The sequence below is a fragment of the Arachis stenosperma genome, chromosome 7 (genome assembly GCF_014773155.1).
Source record: "Arachis stenosperma cultivar V10309 chromosome 7, arast.V10309.gnm1.PFL2, whole genome shotgun sequence".
Classification (NCBI taxonomy): Eukaryota; Viridiplantae; Streptophyta; class Magnoliopsida; order Fabales; family Fabaceae; genus Arachis; species Arachis stenosperma.
In genome coordinates this window covers 85,904,917-85,932,356 of record NC_080383.1, presented here as the reverse complement: position 1 = coordinate 85,932,356, position 27,440 = coordinate 85,904,917, and the positions used below count along the sequence as shown (strand labels likewise).

Sequence of the window (27,440 nt, the reverse complement as noted above, 5' to 3'; positions counted from 1 at the left end):
AGGACAAGCAACAAAATAGCCTCCGCAAGCGTTTTGGAAGAACTTTATTTAGGAAGATACAAGATTTTGAAAAGAAGGACAAGCAACAAAATAGACTCCGCAAGCGTTTTGGAAGAACTGATGAAACTGCAAGTAAATAAGAATATACAAGCAATGAAGAGTGTTAGAAAAGAATCATTTTAGTAACCTTAAGAATAACACCTGAATAAAAGAAGTCCGATAGGAACGATAAAAGAAAAGGTAGTGCAGTAGCTTGAACAGAATTAAGTTGACTCAAAGAAGCATAAGGTTTATAAAAGGAGAATGCCTAAAACTGAAAACAAAGCGTACAAGACTCAAAAGTAGGATTAAAAATACTTTTGAATGCATTGCTCATGAAGAGTGTAAAACTTTTCAAAAACTATTTCATGTTCTTAAAGAAAAGATGCGCAACAAACACTTTGTAAAAGAATACCAAAAGTATAAATATGGCATTATTTTAATACAATTTCATGTTGAAGCAGATTATGTAGAATTTATAAAACAAAGTAAACACCGGTTGGACTAAGAGCAAACATATTTTCTCAAATATTTTAGAAAGATAGTTAGGTACACAACTCAACCAAAGGTAATGATAAAAAATGAGAGAAAGTCAAATGCTTGTTCAAAATTCTCAAAGTTCATATTCAAACAAACGTGTATAAAAGTTATACCACAGATAGAAGTCAAACTCTATTTAGAAAAGAGAAATCCGAGATAAAAATTTTCGTAAACACACTTTATCTTATATGAAAACTTCTCAACTTCCATTCCTTTTGAATTCTCATATGTATCCATGTTCAATTATTATTTTTGACTTCCAACAAACTCAATCAAGATTTTAAACTCATTCATTATTAAGCGGCAATCTAAATAATCGATCTTAGTTTGAAAACTTAGCAACCTGACACGTGCTCGAACACATCAGTGCAAAATCAAACGCCATAACTTGTGACATTTTCAAACTCACCAAATTCACCTCCTGCGTTAATAAGCTGTGTACTAGCAAACTAACATATTGTTACCTATGTTTAGGAGTCACCGAAAAACTCAAGTTTATTTAAAGGGATACAACACCTAGGAAAAGCAAATCAAATGACAAGGACAACGTTCGCATGAGGTCAAAAGGATAAATAAAATCGTAATTTAACAGGAATGCACAATATCAATGAAATGTTCTAGAAGGAGACTCAATTTACATCTTTCTTAGGAGGTCTGAATCAAAGAACTTCAATAGGAATCGTAAGAAAAGTTAACATATCCAGCCGGAACAAGTTTAGGCCAAATAAAGGACATACAAAGTTCGCAAAAGAGAAGATAACATGATTCAAGACAATGTATACAAGATGTTAAGAGGATGACATGAAACACACTTAATTAGGACATCCATTAACAATGGATAGAACTAAGAAAATTATTTCACCTTCTTTAAAGAAGATATGAAACAAACGTTTTTCAAAGAAAATTTTAAAAACATAAGTGTTGTATTATGTCAAGACAAGTTCAAGTCAAAATAAGGTATAAAAAACTTGTTAATTTTAACTAGGTAAAATGCAAAATCTTGAAAGATACTCAAGTATATAATCAGGTAAAAATTTGCATAGAAGACTGTAGTATGGTTGGAAGAATTTAAGTTGTATTTAAACCACATAAAAGCTTTCAATATTCACATAAGAAAGTGCATGCAAAAGTAAGGACAATCTTGTTGAGATTTTCAAAGAATAGTTGTTGGCATAATCGAATAGAGAAAAATAAAAGTGAAATTCCTTTAAAAGATCCTAAGTAAAAATTCAAAAAGAATGGTATAAGACACAAAGTATCACAACAGGACAAGATACAAATGAAATACAGAACATAGGTCGGAAGATCAAACCGCATAATTAGTTCACTATGACAATAACTCTCAGAGTTCAAAACCGCTTAAAATTAAAGGGTTGTGCATGTACTTCTTAAGAGAGATATTTCAAAAGATTCAAGCAAACTTATAGGAATATATTAAAATAGAAAACAAATCAAATTAAAACTTCTTTAGAAAGGACTGAAACAAAATTTCCGAGAGGATTAAATAAACGGTGCAGGTTTGAGTCGATTCAAGGGTTTTCCTAGCTCATGTAAAGGAATTCAAAATTGATGACCACATTGTAAGAATCAAAAGAGAAAACTAAGAACCGATCAACTAGATTATGCGTAAGAAAATTCAAATTGCTTTTCAAGATGTAGTCAAGCAAGTGATTCCAAAATGAAGAAAAGAGAAATAAATGATACATTAGATAACATGGCATGATTAAAGGATTATATGTCGATACGGAATTAACTTCAAAATTAATTTCTAACGCTCTTAAAGCCCATGAATCGTATCACTTATCAATCTTACTTTATCTATGATAACCCATTAACTTTTTCGTAGACATAACTTTTAACATTAAGTTGGCCAGACTTAACATCAGTAGTTATGCAACGATAAGCTAACAGCATTAATCAATAGAGAGTCATGTGCATAAAACTCTAATTCTTGTTACTTGGACAAGACCTACAACATGACAGACACTCAGAGAATGCAATAAAGCATGGTCAGTTCATCCCCAAGGCTCTAATCAGGATGAACCGCTCTGATACCACAATGTAACACCCTTACTACCAGAAGTCACGCTTCCGACTGTGCCACTCTGATAGCAAGAAGTATTACAACTACTTTATATACTAAATATTAAAATAGGAGCCTGTGAATCGACACCGTATCGTTGATTTCTTTGAAAATCGGAAATAAATACTATATCTTAAGAAAATACAAGCAGGCATAAATTCATATACAAGACTTCTTACATAATATATATATATATATAACATACAACTCCTATCCCTCTTACAAAATTGTAATAACAAACACGAGGGAAGAAAATAATCTAATTAATATAACAACGTATAAACCAAACGCAATATAACTCTTCTTAATGCTTCTTCATTCAGTTCGTGAAAAGGTAAAGCTGTAGGGGGTGAGAACTTAACCACACGGTCTCACCACGGAGTTTCAAAGTTGTCATAAGAAGATATCTAATAAGAAAACTGTTTTCAAGCTCAATGACTATCATTGCCTTATGAATCTTTTAAAAACCAATAGGTAATCGTTCAAAACCTTTTCAAAGAAACAATGTTTAAACTTTCAGAAATCCGAAACATTTCCTTTCTTAAAAGAAAATCTCAATAAAAAACCAACCATGCAATCAATAACACAATCATTAATTTAGCACCAAAGTTCATTCTCAAATGTAGCACGCCAGGACAAACACAGGCAAGACAGATAAGGAAAACACAAGTAGGTAGTAGTTACAGCAAATAGTTCAAGTAGCAGTTAAGAACAATTTGGCAATTAGGCAAACCCAAATAAGTTCAAACCCAAACAAAGCATACAAATGCATATGATGCATGCCTGTCCTATGGCTGATATGGCTCATCTGTCGGTTATCCAGCCAATCCGACAAGTCTGAATTATCTTTAGACTGTCCCCCGACGTGCATCTCCAAGAGTCTAAGCATAGCTTTTTTCTGAAATAATCAATATTGATCAATGGGGTAACATTCCCGGGAATTTATATAGTGTCCGGTCACACTTACGTCGTAGGGTCAACAGAGTATCGAGTTTTCAACTTGGTACATGTGGTGGGAAGCCATGGTACTTTATCCAGGGAACCTCGTATCTCAGATAATTCAAATTCATAAGCCATATGAATAATTCAAAGATCATATCTCATCATTCTCAATCATTCATCAATCCAAATCTCATTTCCAAATTCATTCAAAAACTATATTTCAAAGAGAATTCTCATCATCCTTCTTTTCATTCTGTCCTTCAACAATCCCAATTCAAAACATAATTCTTTCTTTGATAAATAAATCAATCTTAAAACATATAACGTTTAAAAACAAATCCTTTTAACTAATTACTTCAAATAAAACTTCCAATTTTATAAAATTTTGGCAGCATCTCCTCTAAAACTCGAACACTGCCACCCTTTTTGGGTCCCATCCAAACATTTCTCAAGCCTTTTCTCAATCATTTCCAAATCTCAAACATTTTCCAGAATTCAACCAGTTCCAGTATTAAATTATTTCAAATCAGACCAATTCCAATAATAAAACTCTTTTTAAAATCAAACCAGTTCAAGTATTAGATCATTTATAAAATCAGACTGACTCAAAATCAACCACTTTAACTCCAAACCAAGAAAAACCACTTTTCATAATAATCAGGTAAATAACTTTTTAAACTCATTTCTTGTCAACAACCGTACTTCACTCAAGCAGTCAAACAACCACATTCAAAAGACAAACATAATCACAAAAATATATTTTTGCATCCATATCTATTTATAACAACTCTGTACTATAAAATAAATCTTAAGAAAAACCCTACCTCAATTATTCACAATCTGCATAATTAAATGCATTGAATCCCTTTTTCCCCGGGCTCATCACAACGGCAACCACAACCGCAGTTCCAAACAATTTTTGCAGCAACCATAATTACTCTAATCGCAATAAGAAATAACCGAAACTCAATCAAATAGCAAATAACATTGCAAAATCCTCAATAAACTATAACGAATCGCTAGTAGCGAAAGTTCCAAAACAAGAAAAACTCACCGAATCAAGAGGGAAATAAAAGTTGGAGCTGTTGCAAATCCAACGACCCTCACCGGCAAGAACGGGACCTGACAGAAATAATGGAAAGTGAAGGTGATGCAGAATAGCTATGGTGGTTAATCCAATCAGCACCGAGTGAGGCGTATGATAGAGAAACTCGCGATAAACAATCCCTGGCACAAACAACCTCAGCAACAACTCTTATAGTAACTAGGATTTTGACTGATAATGAGGAAAAACTCGAACAAGGCTAGAGCTTACCAAAAAGGTGGCGGCTCCAGCGGCGGTTTTCGGCAGCAGGGCTATGGCGGCAGCGGGCAGTGGAAAGCTCGGTAGCAACAGAGGCAGAACATAACAGCGACGCACGGCTTCCATCTCTTCCATCGCGTTCTGGTCATTTCCCAGCGATGGCGTGCATGGCAGCGATGACAGATCCGGTGGCAGATCAGATTAGTTCGGCACCAGATATCTCCTTCTCACACGTTTTCTCTCTTCTCGGCGACAGAACGGCTCCCTTTCGCTTGCTTTCTCTCCTTCCTCGACAGCGGTTCGTGGACAGATCGGCGGCTAGCTAGACGTGACGACATGGCAACGCGGTGGGACACGAACGGCGAGCTCCAGGCCGGCGGTGGCAGCTCGCGAGGACGACGACAACGAGGCGACGGTGGCGGTACCCAGTGGCACCAGCACAACCTTCCTCTTCTCTTCTTCTATGGATCGCAGCTCACTCATCTCCGGCGCCCTCTCCCTCTTCTTCGTTCTTCGCGTGCTCTCTCTTCAATGCAACACTGTGGCGAGGCAGTAGTGATGGCCGCCGGCGCTGCCCTTCTTCTTTCCCCTTTCCTCTCTTCCCGCAGCTCCCCTCCTTCCTTTCCGTTCCTTTGCTTATTTCTTTTCTTTCTTTCCTTTTAATTGCTTTTTTGTTTTGAACATGTTTCTAGAATAGGAGAAAAGGAAAGGGTAATGGCGGCTGGGGAAAAGGGGAAAAAATATTAAAGCTAGGGTTTGTTGTATAAAACTTAGGATTTGTATAAAATAAAAATATTAATAAGATAATAGGGTTAAGTAATAATTCAAATTAAAATTTAATATAAAATTATTATCTTTAAAATACCATTTTATTATCAACTTGAGATCTATTTTCGAATAAATACTAATTCAAAAAAAATTGATGGTAATTAGATTAATTCTCTTTCATTTATAAAATAAGGTTAAAAATCTATATATTAAAATTAAAGCATATAAATTACTGATTATTTTTTAATTATAAAAATTTTGAATAATATATAAGAGTTTTCTCAATTTTTATATAAAAATATATAAAATGTAGTCTTAAATAAATATAATACATAATAATAACTTATTAATAACTTTTAAAAATTTAGGGGTCTTACAACCAGCATCACCAGCTGAGATTAATCCAACTGTTTAGTATAAGTGATAATAGAAATTTGATAACTACATTATTTTAGAGGAACAGATAGAATCGATATACTCTACCTGTTTAGGAATCTAAATCAAGTAAAGCTAGTATTTCTATATACCCATTTTTATCAAATAAAAGGTCCTCACAAACTAATTAGAAAAAGGAATAGCCTAAATCTTATAATCAAACAAATAAAGAAGTGCTTACATAATACATACCATATCCTCTATTCATGTATTTTATTTTGATTCTGATTTATCTTTTTCCATTTGAACTGTATAATGCCATAAAACTATCATTAAAAGCAATTAAAATTAACCATGACAGAGAAAAAAGAACCAAAACAGAGATACCAAGCAAGATGGTCATAGACCATATCTCAGAATGCTCTCAGAAAAATAAACATAGAGCACACAAATGCATCCACAAGTTGAAAACTACAAAGAGTAAAAAGTAAGAGTAGTTGGTGACAAAGCAAAACATGTTTAGAATAATACAACAACCAAAATGTTTCACCGTAATTACACGGAGATATAAGACTCGTCTCCTCCGTCACCTCCATGTTTATAATTTAGTGACATAGGGGTAGCAGAGCCTCCAGCCTGCCTAGGATGGTTGTACTTGAAGGAAAAACCAAATTTGTATGACCCTGTCTTCATGTAATACTGCATTTTTAAGCATCAATAGATATAATCAATACTCAGAAGGAAACTCAAACTACAAAGATGAGTCAAAAAAGAAATTCAAGATTATTCTATCCTCAATATACAATAGAATTATAGATTACCACGGAACACATTATTTCATATAAAACAAGGAATCATAGGAGTCAATTGTCAAATGAAATATCAATGCATATCAAAAGTATAAGTAGAACCATATTAAGTGCCTGGCACAAAGGCTGGCCAATTTGCTCCGGGTACTCCACTCCTCCAATCCTAGCAATACCACCAACAGACTGAAACATTCACATATCACCAAATCATTAGATCACTGCAAATATATGAATCTCAAAGTTTAATTGATTAAAAAAATAATGATTCAAAGAAAAACCTCTCAAACAAAAATACTTTTTATTCAATAAGCTCAACAATATCACACTGATCATAGCCAATATCAAATTAAACTACACTAAGAAAAACTAATGAACACATCAAGTGCAAAAATAACACAACAAAAAACCCTCCACCAACTTAAAAATCAAATGAACTATAAATTTTACCTCGGCCTGGTCACAGAGATGGTTGAAACGGCAGCAGGAACCATAGCCACAGAATCCAGTCCTCAAATAGTAGATACAATCAGCCTCACCAGGCCTCTAAGGATAAGATTCCTTTGCAGTACCCAATCCTATTTGCCACACCGACTCTGCATTTTTCAAAATCAGGATCAGACACACTTCACAACACCTCACATTCTCCTATAAGATAAATCACAATCGCAGAAAGCCACAAACATTGGGCAAAAAGGGAAACGGTTTTCATATTTTATTATATGAAAAAAATGAAAAGAACAAAGTGGTTGGGGCATTATATCAAATATAATATAATATCATACCTTCGAGGCCAGTTCTGATCCACTTTGGCGATGGATCAGATAGAGAACCCTCGCTAGATTGGCTGTACCACTCCATTGCACGGACATAATGAAACCAGAGCTGATGGAATAGAGAATAAATAGGTTCTTTCGATGAAATCGGGTGTGTTCCCCCCCTCCATAGTGCAGATTATAGAGAGAGAAATAATTGACGATCGATCCTTTCATCTTGCCCACTCAGATTCTACGTGTGCTCCTACTCCCTCCCGAAGAATCTCTTGCTGGATCTCATCACGACAATCGATCGTTCCTCCTTAACGCCTTTCTGTAACTCTACAGATCTCCATCATAATCCCTGGAGGGTATTTGATGGCTCACAACTACAGGAGAATGTTGAAATTCTAGAGAAGAAAAAAGAAGTAGAATCAGAATGAGATCTCCATCAGAATGAGGGTTTACAAAAGAAAGAGAGAAAAGGGAATAGTGCAGGAATGAAAGAAAGAGAGCGGACGAACGATGGCAGAGGTGGCAAGAGTGATCCGAAAGGTGGCACCAGTAGAGAGTGAGATCTGGGTTATTTTTGAGAGGAAAAGAACTAGGATTAGATTGAGAGTGAAGCTCGAGTCAACCCATTAAACTTCTTCTACAAATAGAAAAAAGAGAATAGAAGCGAGGAGATGAATAGGGTTTCATTGAGAGAGAAAGAGAAAGAAGAGAAGGAAGAGGCACCATAATGAAGAAAGAGAAGACAAAGAATATGAGTTATGTTAGGGACCCTTGAAGCAACATTTTTTGGGATAAAAGAAAACTAAAAAAGCTAGAAAATGCCACTTCGAATAAGAATCTTCCATTATACCATTGTTATATAAATATGTATAGCCATACTTAGGTACTGTTAATAGAATTAGTGTATAACATATGTTAGGTAGATGAATGTATTGTTAGGAAGGGTTGATAAGGTATGATTTTAGGTATTAGTTAAATTAAGTTTTTAAGTAAATGTTATTCATTTTGTTTTTATTTAAAGTTGTTAGGTAGATGTTGGGTGATTAAATTATTAATTACTTAAATAAATATCGTTATTTAAGTTAATTTATTAATTAGATGTTTAATAATTTATTTATTAATTAACTATATGTTTGTTAATTTAATAATTAATTATTTAAGTCAATATTTTTATTTAAATTATTTATTATTTATATGTTTATTAATTTAGTTATTAATTAATTAAGTAAATACTTTTATTTAAATTAATTTATTAAGTAAATATTTCTATTTATTTGTTAAATTTGTTTCTACTTATTTATTAATTTAGTTATTAATTAATTAGATGTCTCTTAATTTAGTTATTAATTATTTAATATAATTTTTTATTTAAATTAATTTATTAACTACATGTTTATTAATAAAGTTATTAAATTAATTAGGTAAATGTTCTTATTTAAGTTAATTTATTAAGTAAATGTTTCTACTTATTCATTAAATTTGTTTCTACTTATCAGCTAAATTAATTTATCACATGAATGTTTATTGAGAGTTTTTTTTGGATTAACTTTGATAGCTATATAGATTTCTTATTCAGTTTTTTATTTTTTTATCAGATGCCTCACCTGCTTCTCCCCAATTAAGTGAGTCACACACTTGCCCCACTGGACGCCATTGTCCTCTACTTGAGGGAGGTTGGCTTCGTCAACACGGTACCTCTCAAGTACTTCGTATTTGACAACTCCTTGATTACGGCATTCGTGGAGCGCTGGCGTCATGAGACGCACATTTTCCATCTGTCATGGGCTAAGTGCACCATCACCCTCTTAGATGTTGCGTACTACCTCGGGTTACGCACGCATGGAGAGCCAGTGGGTGGGTGCTCCTGTGATTTCCACTCATGGTACGTGATTGAGACCTGGGAGTTGATGGAGCGGCTACTTGGTGCCAGGCCTCCTGCAGTTCAACATCAGGGTGTACAGAGGAAAAGGTCTTTCTCCCTCAACCTAACATGGCTTCGGGAGTGACTCTGGCAGATGCCTGTTACCGATGATCCAAACACCCTCCGACAGTACACGCAGTGCTACATACTGTTGTTGATTGGTGGTTACATGATGACTAACAAGTCAAACAATCAAGTTTATCTTCGGTGGCTACCACTGCTTAATGACTTTCAGAGGTGTCGTTCTCTGTCTTGAGGTTCCGCGGTGCTTGCATGGACGTACCACTCCCTATGCTCTACAGCACATCGAGCTACAACAAATATTCTAGGATGCATTCCTCTGCTAGTCTCTTGGATATATTAGAGATTTCTTCAGCGGTGTCCACCTGAGCGATGGGTTCATACTTACCCATAGCTGCAAGGTAACTGCTATTTATAATTTTCTCATCTTCGTTTATGTAATTCGATATGATGTGCAATAACTTGAGTCTTTTTTATTTGTGAGTGTCCACAAGTTGATAGGCATGGCGCAACATAGCAGGGACCACCACGAGTAGAAAGTCCTATGCTAGCGTCAAGCGTTGGATCAGTTACGGTTGGATGAGGTAAGCGAGCTTATTTTCTTCAGTTACCAATATATGAATTTCTATCCTATGTTACCACCTATTATTGATGATTATCTTACATATTATGTTGCAATTCTTGTGGACGTCATATGACGACCTTGCACTGTATGATCTCTGCCCGTTATGGCTAAAGGATGAGGCAGAGTGAGGGACATGGATGTTTGTTGTTTCCCTCATCTGCTTCAACATAGTTGAGTTTCATCACGTAGACCAGGTAAAATGCCAGTTTAGAGGTGAGCAGCTAGTGCTAGGGGCCTCGGTTAACATCGAAAGGTTCCTGACCACCACAAGACGGGGGTGAGGATGTGTGGTGACCTACTAGGCTATGGGAGTGGTATAATTATTTTAGCACTCGGTTTGAGGAGAGACATCAGATTTTATTCAGCCGTTCACAGATTATTGACCTACATAGAAGTATTAGGATTGGTACCGACATGCCTATAGCGTTAAACACCTGTCCAGGAAACAAGTGCTTAATGACCCCAGGCTATTTGACTTACCAGGTGACGTCCAACCTACTACTAGCCAGTCGAGGGACTTCCTTCACCGTCCTCAGAACGTCTGATCGTTGTTGGCGTGCCATGGAGGTTCAGAAGGACACCCGAAGGCCTACCAGGAGAGAGAGGGGTGCCAGAAAGCGCGAAGGGGGCATAAAGGGACATGGTCAGGCCTCATAGGGAGCGCTTAGATGTAAAGTCCAAAGAGGAGGCTGAGTATCACCCGACAGGAGGAGCATGGTGATATCCTGGATGACCAGGATGACTCATCGCCTACTCCATCACCACCACCCCCTCCTCCTCCCCACCACCTCCACCATCAGGGTCAGGTGCACAGGCTGCTCAAGACGATTGGGATACTGCCCCCTGGATGGCATGACGTTGGGGTATCTAGCAGTCGTTGCGAGGAATCAATGGTGGAGGAGATCCAGTTCGAGCAGGCATTCCAGATTTATACCGCTGACCAGCGCACGATGTAGCCCATCGTGGATCAGTTCCGCACAGGCAAGGAGCAGAGCATAGAGCATGGACATCAACATTCGTCTGCTTCTATTTCTACAACAGTTTGGGTGGCGTACACATCATTGGGGTCTGGCACTTCATACAGCACATATGTCGACCAGTTGCCCAATATGCAACACCACCATCGGTGGACTATGGTCTCTCAGCACCTGCAGCCTCCTTCAGGCCCACGTCCTTGCAGGCCTCACCGACAGGAATAGGCACAGCCTCTGCCTTGTGGCACCAGACAGCGCCTGCATTATCCAGGGGATCACCACCGATGCGTTATCAATATTGTATTTTATTATCTCATACTTTATTAGTGTTGTATTTATATTTGTATGCATATGTTATATAAACAGTGCTATCTCTGGTCTTTAGTTCGTGACATACTATGTCTGTTATTTGTATGCATGTTTATGTAATTGTCTTAACTTCTTGGAATTTCAGTTTTATAATTTAAGTTCAATACAAACGACGTAAACAAAGAAAGCAGTATTCACCTACATAAATTGACCAAACTAATGATAGATGTCTTACATCCAAGTACAATATAAACAATGTAAACAAAGATAACAACGTCCATGCACAAAAGTGACCATACTAAAGATACAGCACGTTACATTCAAGTATAATTAAGGGAACTACATAAACAACAATAGAAAACAAAGATGAGCAAACATGCGACACTAAGCAAAGCCTCGTTTGTAGGTTAGTTCGAACAGTCTTTTTGGGTATACCCGGTTTGCTTGCATAGAACACATATCTTCTCTTGGCACTCGCCCCCATCTATCTCATTACAGAACTTGGTGGATACAGGTCTGCCAGTAGACTTCTTGCGCATGGCTAGATTAGAACATAGTCGTGTCCTATACTACTCTGGCCAAAGCTTCTTGTCTGGTATCGGTGGAAACTCCACCTCATACACCTTGAACACAGCATCCTGCCTATACACCGGATGCACGTAAGGACCCCATTCGACACTTGCAGTGGCAAGCGCATGACGACATGGGAAATGGAGTGACTAAAAAATCCCACAGTCACACATGCCTGCTGTCAACCGAACACAAAATGAATCTTGCGACCTACCCTCGAAAGGATCTAACTCCTCAACCACAAACACTGAAGCCCGTCTGTCGCAGTGAGTAACACGCATCTTCGAGATCCCCTATCTGTTCTTCTCAATAGCAGCTATCAGCCATTGGAAAAATTGATTCCCTACCCCCAGTTGTGACTGTGCCTCCTTTCCCTTCCTGATGAACAACGGTTGCAGCCTGTCGTAGGTGCAATGCACAATAGCTGAAATTGGTAAATAACGTGTACCCTTAAGTACTGCATTCATACACTTGGAAAGGTTTGTTGTCATGTGCCCAAATAGGCAACCACCGTTGCAGTATCGTAGCCAGATTTCTTTGTTGAACCTACCAGTCCAGTCTGCCATCTCTCGCGACAAACCTCTCAAGGCATCCATGTACCACTCATACCCAGCCTTGCTTGGACTATAAGCAGCATTTATCTATCGCTTTCCCTTAGCAGACTTGAAAAGTGACATGAAGTTCGCTGCCATGTGCCTAACACAATAAGCATGGAACACTATAGGAGGGGCTGCTAACCACTATCCTTGGCTCTCAGTGTAGCCTTGATAGCCTGGGATCTATAAGAAATAATAAACAGGTCATCCTGTAGGGTCACATGTCATCTTAGATTGGTGAAGAAGAAAGACCAAGACCCCGTGGTCTCAGACTTAACAATTGCAAAGGCTACAGGAAGGATATTGCTATTACCATCTTGTGCCACTACAATGAGCAAAACACCACCATATTTGCCATACAAATTGGTGCCATCGACAGAGACGAACGGCTTGCATTGCTTGAAAGCCTCCACACAGGTAGGGAAGGCTCAAAATACTCTATCAAATATGCTACAGTCACGCACCATAAGGTGCCCATTATAGTACGATACAGGCCTGAACTCACATATCGTTCTGAAACAACAACTCTGTAATGCTTGTAGCAATCTCGACACGCTATTGTATGACTCTTTTCAATCACCATATATCTGTGATAGCTTTTTGCTTCGCCATCCAGACTTTTTTGTATGAGGGTTTGAAATGATAGTTGTGCCTAACTGCACCTTATAGAACAGGGATGCTGACAGATTGGCTGGATTGTATCAACGGCAGGATGACACTACAGATGAGACTGTTGTCTAACTCTCAATGGTCCTGGGACATGGTGGGTGCTAAACACGTATGTGCTCCTCCAACCCTACACACTTCCCTAACAAAATTACACATACATGGTTGGCATTTAATCCAAATTTAACAATCATAAATGAGAAAATACACCACGCATAAACTTAAACTCACCAATAACTGAGATTATGAAGGAGAGCAATACGGAGACTCCAAGAACAGCCTGCTGCATATTACCGATAATGCACATGGTATTTTAATCGATCCAAATCCACAATTCAGCACTTTGCACTTTTACGAACGCGGTAATTCTTGACACCCTGCATTACTGCATCTTTGCTTTTGAACATGTGTCCAACCTGAAACTCTACACCATCGTCTAAGTTGTAATCGTCTTCACCCATATTGGAAAATGGAGTTAACTTATGCATTACGTCTAGATCCAACGTATGATAGTGATTAGGTACATCTAATAAGACCGAAATCGGGTGTGAGGTGAGCAGAAGATACCGAACTGGTGGCTTCACCGGTATCTCTGTAAAAAATCCCCCTCCTCCTCATCTTTAGAAGACCCACTATCATTGCTATCCGCAATATACTCCTTGTCAGTCCTCATCATGAACATCTATGTCTTTTACTGGACTAGCAACGTGTAGCAGTGGTGGTGCGAGAGGAGGGTTGTCCTGCACAAATCTTATTGTCTAGATCCACTGCCACCGACATCACTACCTCCGCAGAAAGCTCCATCATTTGTTCCGCCATGATTCTCCCATGGATGTCAAACATGAGGCGCACATGCTCGTCGCCATTGATCCAAAACAAACGAAACTGAAAAACTCCATTTCCGATCGGTGATAGCAACGAATACCCTACCCTTTCGTTCTCTTTTCTCTCGCTACCACCAATGTTACCCAATATCAGACTCTTCAATTTCGACAAAGAACTTACTTACCGGGTATGCAACAGAATGGAATTCTCACACTTAAAAATCACACCAGTATCACTGTTTCTCATATGGCACTTGGGATGCACACTTACAACCACATATCCACTAGTACAAAAAATTTTGGCTTATTGTTCGGAAGAAAAATGGAAGAGAAAAATAAGTAAAATATTTGTGGAGAACACAAAGGGTTGCATATCCTTTTATAGCTACTGAAAATTTGTCGTAATGTATCTCGTTTATACTGTAAACGTCATATATCTCTTCTTATCTCGTTTACAGTGTAAATGAAATAATATTGTATGTATCTCATTTAGACCGTAAACAAAATATACACGGCTACCCTCTTGTACCTGATCTCATTTACAGTGTAAACGAGATACGTGCAATATTATTTTTATTTACACTATAAACGAGATAAGAGATGCGATAGATTTTGGTAAAAATGCTACAAAATATATATTTCGGTAAATAAAATAATTTTTTATTTATTTAAAAAAAATCTTGGGGGAGTGAGGTAGAGAGCAGGCGACAGGCTTTGAGGGAGAAACACTATGAACCGAATATCTAGGGATATTAATGGAAAATAATTTTTAAAAATTCTAAAAAAAATAAATATAAAAAATTCCAATACTATTTAACTTAATAGATAAAAGCACATAATTCATTTATTTTAAAATACAATATGAAGTTAAAATATAAGATTTTTTCTATAATTAATTGAAAAAACACATTATTTCCCAAAAAAAAAATAATTGGACGTTATTTATTGCAATTTGCCTAGACATTGGGCGAACTGCAATCAACTCAAACAGTTTTCCAGTGATGCGGTGAATTGTACCTCTCCCAAACTCTATAAATACAGCGAGTGTGCAGTGAAAATTCACTCGCACCAGATCTTATCTCTTACTTTTTTTTACCTCTTTCACTTCTTTCTCTCACTTTTTTAGTTTTAAAATATTTTAGACACCGTTATTAGCAATTCATTCTACTGAAAAAATATTATTAGATCATAATATATCTATTATATTAAGTTTTGCTCAATCAATATTTATTGACATGTCATTGGAAGTGAGATATTTAGTGACACTAAGTAATTTTATTTTGCATACTACCAATCAGTAACACAAAAAGTGGGTGAAAAAAATTATTACAGATATCCAATGAAAGTAAATGGCACTTTTTATTACAAAAGATATTATTTTAATAAGTATGAATTACTTTGTATTTTTTTGTTAAACTGTTTGATAGCATTGTTTTGTCTTATTTGACACTGGTATCGGTTATGTAATGATAATGATACAAAATTAATCAACGACTGACACAATCATTTTTCTAGAATCCATATTTTAAAATTATTCATTTTTTTTCTGATTGATCTATGTGAGGGGAAGATTAGTAGTTGATCTAAACATGCCACCTGAAGACAGCAATGAGGGATCAAATCATGAAGATCTAAATATATCGTCAGAGGGCATATGGCAAGAAAATGTTGAAAACTATGAGGGCTCTGCAATTGGAGACTCAATGACCAATCTATATCAAGTTAACCCTGTATTTTATAGTGGGGAGGTAAAAGTTGAACCAGTAGATATATCTGATGATGATGAGGAGGATGATATAGAGATGAACAACTTCACAGACTCATAACTCGCACTGACTCGGCCTACTATTTTCTAGCCATCCGAATATATGATCATTCCCCTCACTTTACCACGTTGAATCTCAATGTAATGAACCAAAATTGATTTTTTGGTCAGGGAGGTCCTGATGATAATACGACCAATGAGTTCATTATTGGACAACAATTTGAGAACAAGGAGAAAGTTCTTATGGTAATAACGACGTATAGCATTAGGAGAGTTGTGAAGTATAAGATATTAGAAAGTGATCATTTGAAGTATTTAGTTTAGTACACTCAGTTTGGTCCTACTCAAGCATGTAGGCTATATATCTGAAGTCGGCTCGTATGAGAAACAGCCTGACCGAGCTGTTCAGTCCGGGTTAGGCGAGGACAAAGAGGCCGATCTCCTGTAAAGCTGTCGACACCGACCTCTTCACAAAGAACTCGGCCAAATCACCATAGAGGCCCAAACAGGCCCAAAGCAGAGGATTACAGCCCCCTTAGAGGCGCCTGGTCAAAGGATAGGTGATCTCACCCACAAAAGATAAGATAAGATAACAAACTTATCTCAAGAAAGGTCACTCAACACCACTATAAATACACTGGAGCACCCAGGTATAACTCATACTCCAATTCCACAAAAAACCTGCTTAAAGCCCGTGCTGACTTAAGCTTCGGAGTCTCTTGCAGGTACCACCCCCCTCCGGTGATCAAGGACCAGCAGCCCCTCAAGCTCCAACAAGTCGGACACGGAAGCTCCGATCACACCAGAAGATCTCGTCTGAGATCGACCTCAACGTTTCAGGTAACCCTCGGAACAAATAGTATATATAAAACTTAAAAAATATCAGAATAATTAGGACATATTAAACCTAATATAAAATTAATAATAAAGAACATCAGTGCAATCCTACTAAGTTTATAATTTATTTTTATATGTTCTAATCTAATATGCTACAATTAATAATTTATTATTTTTATACTTAATTTATAATTTATTATCATATTAGACTAATAATAAAGAACATCCACGTAATGCTATAATATAAATTATACTATCCCACTCTAAAGAGACTTTAAATTTAAATTAAAATCATAAACTACTCTATTGTAAATATTTATTTTTATATATTATAATCTATTCTAAAATACTTATTCTTGTAAAACTAAAAACTACTTTATATATTACTATCAACTCTAAAATCATAATTTTTTCTAAAATATTTGTTCCTATAATAATTAATAAATAATTTTACATAACAATAATCTAACTATTCATATAATACTATCATTAATATTATCTAAAATAAATAAATAAATATAACATGATCAATAAATAAAAACAAGAGCAAAGAGAAAAAAAACTAACCTAGTGAAAGACGAATAATAAAGGGTGAGTTAAGACTTAAGAGAGAATGGGAGAGGGATCGAGAGAAATGTGGGGAGGTAATTGAGAGAAATGTAAAAGTGAAAATGATGGAGGAAGAGCGCCTTTTATAATGGGTGAACTCTACCCGATTTATTGCATTACAAGCGAAATACATTTCAACATGTAGTTCGTCGAATTACTAGGCGAACTGAGGTAATCATCATGTAATTTGCCAATATATTAGACAAACTGCGTCATGGATAAAAATGAATTTTTGTAATTAATGTTTTTTATTTTGTTTTAGGAAATAATGTATTTTTTAATTTATTGTAAAAGAAATATCAAAATATAACATAAAAATTCATCCATGTCATTTCAATCTCAAATCCTTTTAAACATATGGATAAAATACTATTTTGATCAGTGACGTTCAAACTAAATCCTAGTAAGATTTCTAATGTTTTAAATATTCTATTTTCGTTTCAAAAAATTTTAAACGAATTCAATGTTATCCTACTATTAAATTTGACATAAATATTAACGGAATAAATATGGTGAACGTTAACAACATTATTAGTTAAGTCATATACTTTTATTTTCATGTGTTAGAGAAATATAACTAATTATAATACTTTCTCTTTTTGTTCTCTTTATACAAAAATCTCAAATTCTAACGGATGGTTATTAGTGGCTAAGAGAAAGGGGGAGAGGTTGAATCTTAACCCCTTTTTTGCTGAGAACACTTTCTGCCTTTTAGGAATGCTTTAAGAGATATTTTTGCTTTTTGTCTCGTCACTGGTCAAGAGATATTTTCTTTTTGTCTCGTAACCGGTGAGGAGATATTTTTCAATTTTGTCTCCTAAGCAACAGAAACAATAATGGATTAGAAGAGAAAGAGAGAATCACACCAAGATGTATCCTGGTTCAACTGCTAAGTGCAATGCAGCCTACGTCCAGTCTCCATCACAACAATGACAGAATTTCACTATAATCAGACTGATTATAGACACCAATTCTTCTCTAGGAACTACTCTTCCTATCCGGGACAAGTCCAGAATCTATCCCCAATCCTGAACTTGACTTGGTCACCTACCAAGCTTTCAACTGCTAAGTGCTAACCCAACTTGCAAGGAGATTCCCACAGAATCATGATACACAACATATAGATGTATAAAGGACCTCTAAGACACATATGGCTTTTTCTTTAATTTTGAACACTCTGTCTTTTTTCTCTCACTGACTTTTTCTTACAAACCTCACAATGTTTACCTTTTTCACCATGAGACTCAGACAGACAAAACTAAAGAAAAATACAAAATAAAACACATTGAAGGAGAAGAACTTCTGTTAGCTTGGGTAGCTATGAGAACTCTGTGCTTACTCTCCTTGCTTCAACCCTTGGCCGTTCACCCTTATTAAGTTATTATAGAAGGGAAAGCTTCCAAGGTTGAAACGGTTCAACTGAGCCAATTTCTTCTTCTTCAACACCAAAACCGATTTCGGACAGAGAGAGGAGAGAGGGAAAACCGAAAGCAAATCAACATGTAATTACCTCTCTCTCATCTCTTTTCATCAAGCTTCATCAATCTGAGCCTTCTATCTTGACTTTGTCCCCAAGAAAGATTTCTTACCCTTGATGAACTCTTGATTCTTGGCAGCTCCATCTATTCCATTTTTGCTTCTTTCTCCACGTAGCTACAGTAGCTACCTTCTGTGATGGATGAACAAAAGTGAAAACGAGCTTCACCTCAGAGATCTTCTTCTCTGACCGAATCGGATTGCTACTACTTTAGGTTTGGAGCACTTGAAGCTTTTTCTCCACATCTTGCCTTTAATGAAAAAGATCTCAACCACGTCATATTGTAGATCTTCTTTTTGCTAAGGCCATTATCACATTCGCCTTTTGCTTGTTCATAGCTTCTTTTTCTTCTTCTGATAACTTGCTTCTACAATCTTCTTTCCTGACAAATGAAGTGACCGAAACATAGAGAGAGAAGAGAGAGAAGAGAGAGAACGGTGAAGCTGTTGGTGGAAGCTTTGAAGGAAATTAAACTCAATTTAATTCCTAGTTTCAATTACCAAGACCTGAAGACTTTTGCAAATTGAACCCCCTTTTTTGTGATCACCGAATGGGTTTCTAAGGCTTTGGACTAATTTGATTTTTTTCATTTTAATTATTCAGCTACTATTTCTCTTCTTTCTTCTTATTTGAATAAGTGATGTGACTGAAGTAAAAGAGAGGAGAGAGAAGAGACAAAGCATTCAATGCACTATTAACTCAATTTAATTTTGAGTTTCAGTTACCTATGCATGCAATAAATTGAGTTGAAATTTGAATTCCGTTAACCAATAGAATGGGTAACCAAGTTTTAGTTCAATCCTTTCCTCCTTCTTCCAATTCAGACCCAAGGATCTATTGGTCCAAGAAAATTGTTGACTTGGGTTTTGTCTTGACTTCTTGGGCCACTTTAAATTTCAGCCACTTGATTGAAAACCATATTATCATAATGCAAGCTTTATTTGATGGTTAAATATTATCAAGGTGGGCTTAATTTTAAATGGGCCATGAGGACAATAATTTTTATTTTCTGCACATTTAAACCAAATTCATCATACAAATAATTGAAAATAATTTAAGCACATAAACATATTTTAATAATGTTTGATCATTATTATAGTTTAAATTTTCCAAACTCAACACTAACAATTACCAACGTTCTAAAACCAAAGAAAAAAAATTTTATATTGGTGATTGTTGGTGAGTTAATTTTTTTTATGTATTGAAATTGAATATTATTGACTTTTTAATATATTAATTGTTGGTATCAAATTTAAGAACATGACAACATTAAACTTATTTAAAACTTGTTAGTATTGAATATAATGTTTAAAATATCAGAGAGCAAATCAAAATTTACTTCAAATATTTGGAACCAAAGTAATTTTTTATCTTAAATAATTTTTGTGTATTGTCAATCACAATTTTACTATAGTGTTCTTGGTATCCCATATTAACAAATTTAATAATAATTAGAATTTAAATTTTGGAGTTTTCTGTAAATAAAATAAAAAACATATTATAATTTCACATGTCATGAAAATTTAGCATGTCTTCCACATTCGTGGGTGGAGTCCTCCCCTCCCATGTCCAGTTCGTATTTATTCGTGTAGATGGATCTCCTTTTTTATGGGACTTGACAAATCTCCATTTTTATTCTCGTGTCTTGCGGATACTCATTCGAGTTCTTTTTTGCAAATTATTATTAAAGTTTTACTAACTTATACTCACAGAACACATTTTAAAAATACTATAAAAAATGTTTGACTAAAATTATTAAAAAATTAAATTTATTTTACATTTTTAATGTTTTGAATACATTAAAAAAACTAAAAAATGTTCAATTATTATACTTTTAATATGTGTTCTTAAAACATAAATTAGCTAAATCATAATCATCATTATTATTATTGGCATTCCTACTGCACTTAGATTTTTATTTTTTATTTTTGATGATGCTCTCATAAATCATTAACTGATGTAAGATTGCAAGTGAGGATAGGGAAGGGAACTGATTGCTAATTTATAGTGTGAAAGTAAAAATGAAAGAAGAATAAATATTTTTTTTTGGTCTTTGTCTTTTTTTGAAAATTGATAAATCGCCTTTCAATATTTAAAAAATGATAAATTGGTTCCTGTCATCGATCCTTTCATTAGACAAATTGGTTAGTGTTTATTTTTTCTATTAGACACATCAATCACTATTTATTAGCTACAAAAAGATCAGTGTGTCTAACAAAAAAAATAAATAAGAGTTAATTTGTCATTTTTTAAAAGTTAAGAACGACTTGTCAATTTTCAAAAAGGATATAACCGAAAAAAATATTTACTCGCGAAAGAGCGAAAGAATGAATATAGTCTTTGCTTGCCTCGCGTGTCTCGTGTTACTCATGGCCGTGGAAGAGAAACAACGTTCCCCCAACAATTTCGCTGTTGAATTTCAAATAATGTTTTTATGGTCGCTCGTGCATCGCGCTGCGGCTTATCATGTAATAAAATAAAATAAACCCATGTAATAATATATGTATATGGCATCTGGCATGTTGTCTCATATATGAGATTTTTATTTATTTATTTTCTAGATGGAGCCAAAGCCCAAATTAGAATATCGAGTTTGAGTGCAATTTAATTTAGTATGGAAAGTTGGTAAGGCCCCTTTCTGTTTCTGAACTCATCCCTGACAAATCCCGCCAAAGAAGACCACCTTGAGTGAAAATTTGTTGTTATTATTGATTAGACTATTGTTATGCCATTTTACTCGTGTCTTTGTACATTGATAGCAACTCATTTTTTTATTAATAATCTAGTAACACAGTAATAACATGGCTAATGAATTTGTTTTTTAATTTAAGATCAAAACTAGGATAGAAATGTAGATATTAGAGTAACTCTAATGGAATATTTTTGGAACAGAAAATAGATAAAATAGGTAAGATAAGATATTAAATGGTAAAAAATTACACCTTACAAAATAATTAAGAAAAGAAAATTGAAAGAATTTATTTTTTATTTTTGATATTTTTAAGAAATAAATTAATTTAGAATTAAAATTTGTATTAAAATTTATAGATGAAATAAAATCGGTCTCACTTTAAAATAGCAGTATTAGCTTGATAGAAAATTAATAAAATTTTATCATTTGTATTAGCTTGATGGAATAATTAAAAATAATATAAAATTTTAATTGAATTGAGGCAAATATTAAAATAGTAAATCTCATTTTTTAGTTTTAAATTACTATTTATAATATATAGTCTTATAAATATTATGTGTAATTTTGTGAGATTTAAAATAAAATTAGACTTAAAATTAGTATTAAAAGAGTTCTTGGTTGTTAATGTTGTTTGTCAATTTAATGACAAAGTAAAATGAGATCCGCGCATAAGGCAAATTAATTATATAATATATTCTAATATTGTTTACAAATTGATAAGAAAATATGCATACTACTGTTAAATTTAAATTATTTTATATTAAAATATTTAGTTAACAATTTGTGTATAATTTTTATATAATTATTCAATAAAAATATAATACAAATTGGATTATAGATTATTGTTTTTAGAATTTTAATTCATTTATTTTTAAAAAAGACATAAATTTTTTATATTAGAATTATATAAATCTACGTTTTTGTTATTTTTATTGTTTGCAAATAATTAAAGAAAAAAGTTTAAAAAATGAATTTGAATGAAAACACCAAAAATATAATATAAAATTATAAATTAATTTTATAATTATGATATATTTAAATATATTTAATAAAAAAATGTGTCTAATTTAAATTTATTTGGGACAGTTTTCAATAATTTGTATAAGAGATTAAGAAATAAAGTAATAGTAATAAGAGTTGTATGTAATATAATTTGTAAATAGACCAAATAATGTAGTAGTAAGAGTCTTAAATAATATGTATATCTAAATCGAATAATGTGAGATTTGAATATTTGTAATTGAAACTTCTTATAATTATGATTATTATAACATTTTATTTGTATATATTTTTTGTATTTAATTAGTAATTTATATTTTAGTTGAATAATTTTTTAAAGATGATTGGTTGATGCTTATATGTTGTCATATAGAAGTACCGATGTGTCATCATTAAAAAAAACAAGATGGCTAAAATGCATTGTATAAAAATTTGGTATTAATTTTTTTATAGATTATAAATAGGTAGATAGATAAATAAATAGATTATTTCGTGCATTATATATTTATATCTACTACTGATAAGGAAACGGATATGAAATAATTTTTTTTTTTTTCGTATTTGGTTTTATCTATATTGGCCTTTTGACTAACGTTCCTTTTAGTTTTGATAATAAATTCACATAATCTAATTTTCATTTACATTTTTTTATAATAACTTTATTTTAATGTACTAATAGGATAAGTCAATATTTATAGTCTTCTTGTTCTCTTTAGAATCCACCAATAGCGATAGCATAAATTTGTTTTGTTGAATAACTATGTCACAACAACCGATAGAGGTAAAAAGTAATCAATTTTGGCAATATAACAATACGCAATTAATTAAAAATATATATAACTTTACACTCCCGTCCATAAAAATTAAAATGACATCTCTTCTATATTTATATTCTATTTAAATTCAAATGATGGTTAGCAACTGAAAGTAAAGAGAACCAGAACCAAATAATAACTTAGACTGGTGTCAGCATAGTTTCTTGCCCATCAAGTGTTAATACTTAACAATAATGCTTCACACCAAATGGAGAAAATCGAATGAATATCTCAGTTGCATTCTTTATCAGTGCATATACAAATGCGAACACAGTACAATCATAAACCTCAAGGGATACATATGATATGAGCAATAAAAGAATTCGTGTCATATAGGTGTAACACTAAATGCTCATAATAGAGAACATTAGAAAACTAGAACAAAGGTATAGAAATGAAAACGAAGGAACAATAGCTAACAACGTAGTACTTGTGACCCTCTAAACACAGAAACTAGACGGTACTACCAATGAAATAATGAGTGTGCTATGTGAAAAAATGCAGAGAATAAGCAAGATGATGCTTTAAGCCATGAAGCTGCTTAATTTTTCAAACCAGTTTTCTTGTTTGGCTCGAAGACATATTTGATCAGTGATTCCTTGATGGAAAGCAGTTCTGGGAATTCTTTCTTCAACTTTGATGCGTCCATCTCGTTGTTGCTTCGCGCCGCAACAATCACTTTGGCTTGCTCTTCAAGGGTGAAATTAACCCACTTGAAGTTGGGGTCAATGTAGTCCCTGTACATCTCCAGGATCTCGTTGTGACTCACGGCCCCTGGGTTTGTGAAGTTCCAGATGCCGCTCAGGTTGCGCTTTGCCATCTCGATTGAAATAGGCAGGAGCTCGTCCAGGATAGTCATGCTGTTTGGAATGTTAACCACCTTGTTATAGCGAGAAATCTTGGTAATGAAGTTGCGCGGGTTGCTCAGATCAGAAGAAATGGGCATGCGAACCCTGAGTGTGCATACATTGTCATATTCTTTCAAAAGCTCCTCAACCTGAAGGAAGTTCATACATCACATGTCAGGGAAATTATTAATAATAATCGAAAGAGAACAAACTACATCATGAGAGAAGTCTCACCATAGCCTTAGTTTTGGAATAGAAAGAACCAGCAAAATTAGGGGTATCTTCCTCCTTGAAACCTTTGCCAGATCCCAGAGGGTGAGCTTCATCATACTCAAATATGCAACCAGTAGCATAATTTATCATCAAGAGACCATGCTCTCTGCTGACATCAGCCAATGTTAAAGTCCCGGCAACATTGGTGCGGATGGTTTCAGTCTTATGAGTCTCACACCAATCAACATTGGGTCTGCCGGTCACTCCTGCAGCATTGAAAATATGTGTCGGCTTGATATTCTGAATATCAGCAACAAGTGATGAGCGATCCTCTAGGCGCCCTTTTCCATATTCGTACGGAATCCCTTGCTTTTCACACAACTTCCCTAGCAATCCACCTATCCATCCTGTTCTGCCATAGATCAAGAACTTTAGAGCAGGCTTCTGGGGAGTGCCGGTAGTGCTCTTGGTTGGTGGAACCACCATTTTAGTGTTAGTCGAGACATATGATGCAGGCTTTTCCTCTTCCGATCCATCAAAATGTCTCTCCATACCACCAGGCATCATGAGCATCCTTGGATGAGGAAGCAATGCACCACTGACATCACCCCACCAATCAGGATTATTGATGTACCAGTCCATGGTTTTCTTCAAGCCCTCTTCCCAAGTGGTCCTCTCGGACCACCCCAAGTCCTTCAGCTTTTGATCATCAAGAAAGTATCTCTGGTCATTGAATGGTCTGTTCTCCACAAATTTTATGCTCGTCTCTGCGTCCATGGAGAATAGTCTGCATATATCTTTGGCTACATCAATAACTCTTCTTTCCTTCTTGGTCCCAATGTTGTAAACATGACCAACTTCTCCCTTGTGAAGGATAACTTCAAAAGCCTCAGCGACATCTTCGCAGTATAAATAGCTCCTCACGTTAGAACCATCTCCATGAATCGGAAGAGGCTTGCCTTGCATGGCCAGGAGGATGAACTTTGGAATTAGCTTCTCAGGAAACTGGTTCGGCCCATAGACATTGTTTCCACGTGTTGTGATCACAGGTAAACCATAAGATCTACCATATGCCATGACAAGCATCTCTGCCCCAGCTTTTGTGGCAGAGTATGGATTTGTAGGAAGCAGCTGAGAAGCCTCATGGTTTCCAACCACGGCATCCTCCTCTGTCTCCCCATAGACCTCATCAGTGCTCACATGGATGAACCTTTTGATCTGACCAGTCACCTTGCAAGCCTCTAACAGGACATGAGTGCCGTAGATGTTGTTCTTGGTGAACTCAAAGCTGTTACCAAAGGAGTTGTCAACATGGGTCTGAGCAGCAAAGTGCATTATCGTGTCAATTGACTCAGTGATGAGAAGGTAGTTGACAAGGTCAGCACTTCCAATATCACCCTTCACAAACTTAAAGTTGGGGCATGACTTTGAAGGAATGAGGTTCTTCAGATTAGAACAGTAATCAAGCTTGTCAAGAACAACAATTTTGTAGTCAGGATACTTCCGAATGAGCCGGTTGGCCACATGAGATGCAATAAATCCAGCTGCCCCAGTAATGAGAATATTCTTTGGGGTATGCGTCGCCATATTGAACACCTACAATCAAAATAAAAGGCAAATCAGAATATAGCAACAATTAGAACAACAAATCCAAATATCATATGCATATATAAAAACATTCTAAAATAAAACTTACTAACTTTTGAGAAACAATTTAACAAAAACTGTTAAATATATGCAGAAGGCAAAAAATGAGTATGAGGAACTGTTCATTCATATGTAAGTGATCTACAGAATTATAGGTCAAAAGCTCAAGCTGCTACAACGGGCCAAATAGAAAGAACAGAGATTAAGAATAAGACATGTCCCGCCAAGTGGAGTCAGCCACATTAATTAAACAAGCCGTAACAGATGCAACAAATCACATTTTCATGACGGTTGATTCGAACCAAACAGAAGGAATATATCTAAAGCTAGATTTTTCTCTTCCTTGCACTGCATCTAAGCAATAGAAAAAGCACAAAACAAAATATTAAATAATAGGAGACAAATTTAAAATAATAATAATAATAAAAGAAGTTACTTTAATGGCACAAAACACAGCGAAGTACAACGAATTTATAACATAAGCCAATCGACTTTGCTTCAAAATCACAAATCCAACACAGATCTGAACATTTCACTAGCTTCGGCTCAAGCAATCACGTGGATCAACACACAAACAATAACATAATGTAACAAAAAAAGAAGATCATCATCATAATCACCAAGATCACAAGTTAAATCACGTGAATCAAAATTCACCACAGATCCAACAAAACATAGCAACACCCAGCCAGATCACACACACAAAAAAAAACCGTCATTTGCCCAAATTTCAAACCTTTACGAAAAGCACAATCAAAATGGGCAGACAAACTACAATCATAATCATAATAATCACACATTAAAAATGGAAGAGAGAGAGTGGAGAATCAACTTACGAATTGGCGAATGAGGTGAGGAGCGGTGAAGATGGAGAAGAGAGAATTGAAGTAATTGTGAAATAGAGACAGAGAGAGAGAGAGAGAGAGAGAGAGAGAGAGAGAGAGAGATGAAAGAAAAGAAAGAAGAACGCGAAGAAGCAGATTCAGATTTGGAGTCTACACACTTTCTATGTATTTATACTTATACGAATACGCGCTTCTCTGTGTTTGTGTTATGATTATGGATCAGCTGTGAGATTGTGCTCAGAGACAGTTAACGGAGGAGAGAGCCAAAGACTTCTTAAATGACGAAATTACCCTCCCATTCTACCCAATTATTGTATTGGACCCACAATCGCTTTTTTCCATTCAATTTTCATTAATTCCTATTTATTTCTCATAAATCACTATTATTATGTCACCAAAAAAAATTGAAGTTTGATAAAAGTTTTAAAAAGAACTTTAAATTTTATTTTATTTTAATTTTGTCCTAAAATTTTATTTATATTAAATATATCTTTAACGGTT

At 34.9% G+C, this 27,440-nt stretch overlaps 1 protein-coding gene across 1 annotated transcript; it reads right to left on the bottom strand.

The window, feature by feature from the left end:
* Positions 1-23,595: 23,595 nt before the first annotated feature.
* On the bottom strand, positions 23,596-27,158 carry LOC130942053 (trifunctional UDP-glucose 4,6-dehydratase/UDP-4-keto-6-deoxy-D-glucose 3,5-epimerase/UDP-4-keto-L-rhamnose-reductase RHM1). Its single transcript, XM_057870733.1, has 3 exons — positions 26,931-27,158; positions 24,469-26,043; positions 23,596-24,383 (listed from the first exon to the last, which is right to left on the bottom strand). Exons 2-3 carry the CDS (start codon positions 26,032-26,034, stop codon positions 23,928-23,930), a joined length of 2,022 nt encoding a protein of 673 aa, XP_057726716.1. The 5' UTR covers positions 26,035-26,043; positions 26,931-27,158; the 3' UTR covers positions 23,596-23,927.
* Positions 27,159-27,440: the final 282 nt, after the last annotated feature.

Coding starts and splice junctions, on each gene's coding strand:
- LOC130942053 (XM_057870733.1), bottom strand. CDS start 26,034: ATGGCGACGCATACCCCAAAGAATATTCTCATTACTGGGGCAGCTGGA. Junction 24,384..24,468: donor ATTCCAAAACTAAGGCTATG/GTGAGACTTCTC, acceptor AACTTCCTTCAG/GTTGAGGAGCTTTTGAAAGA.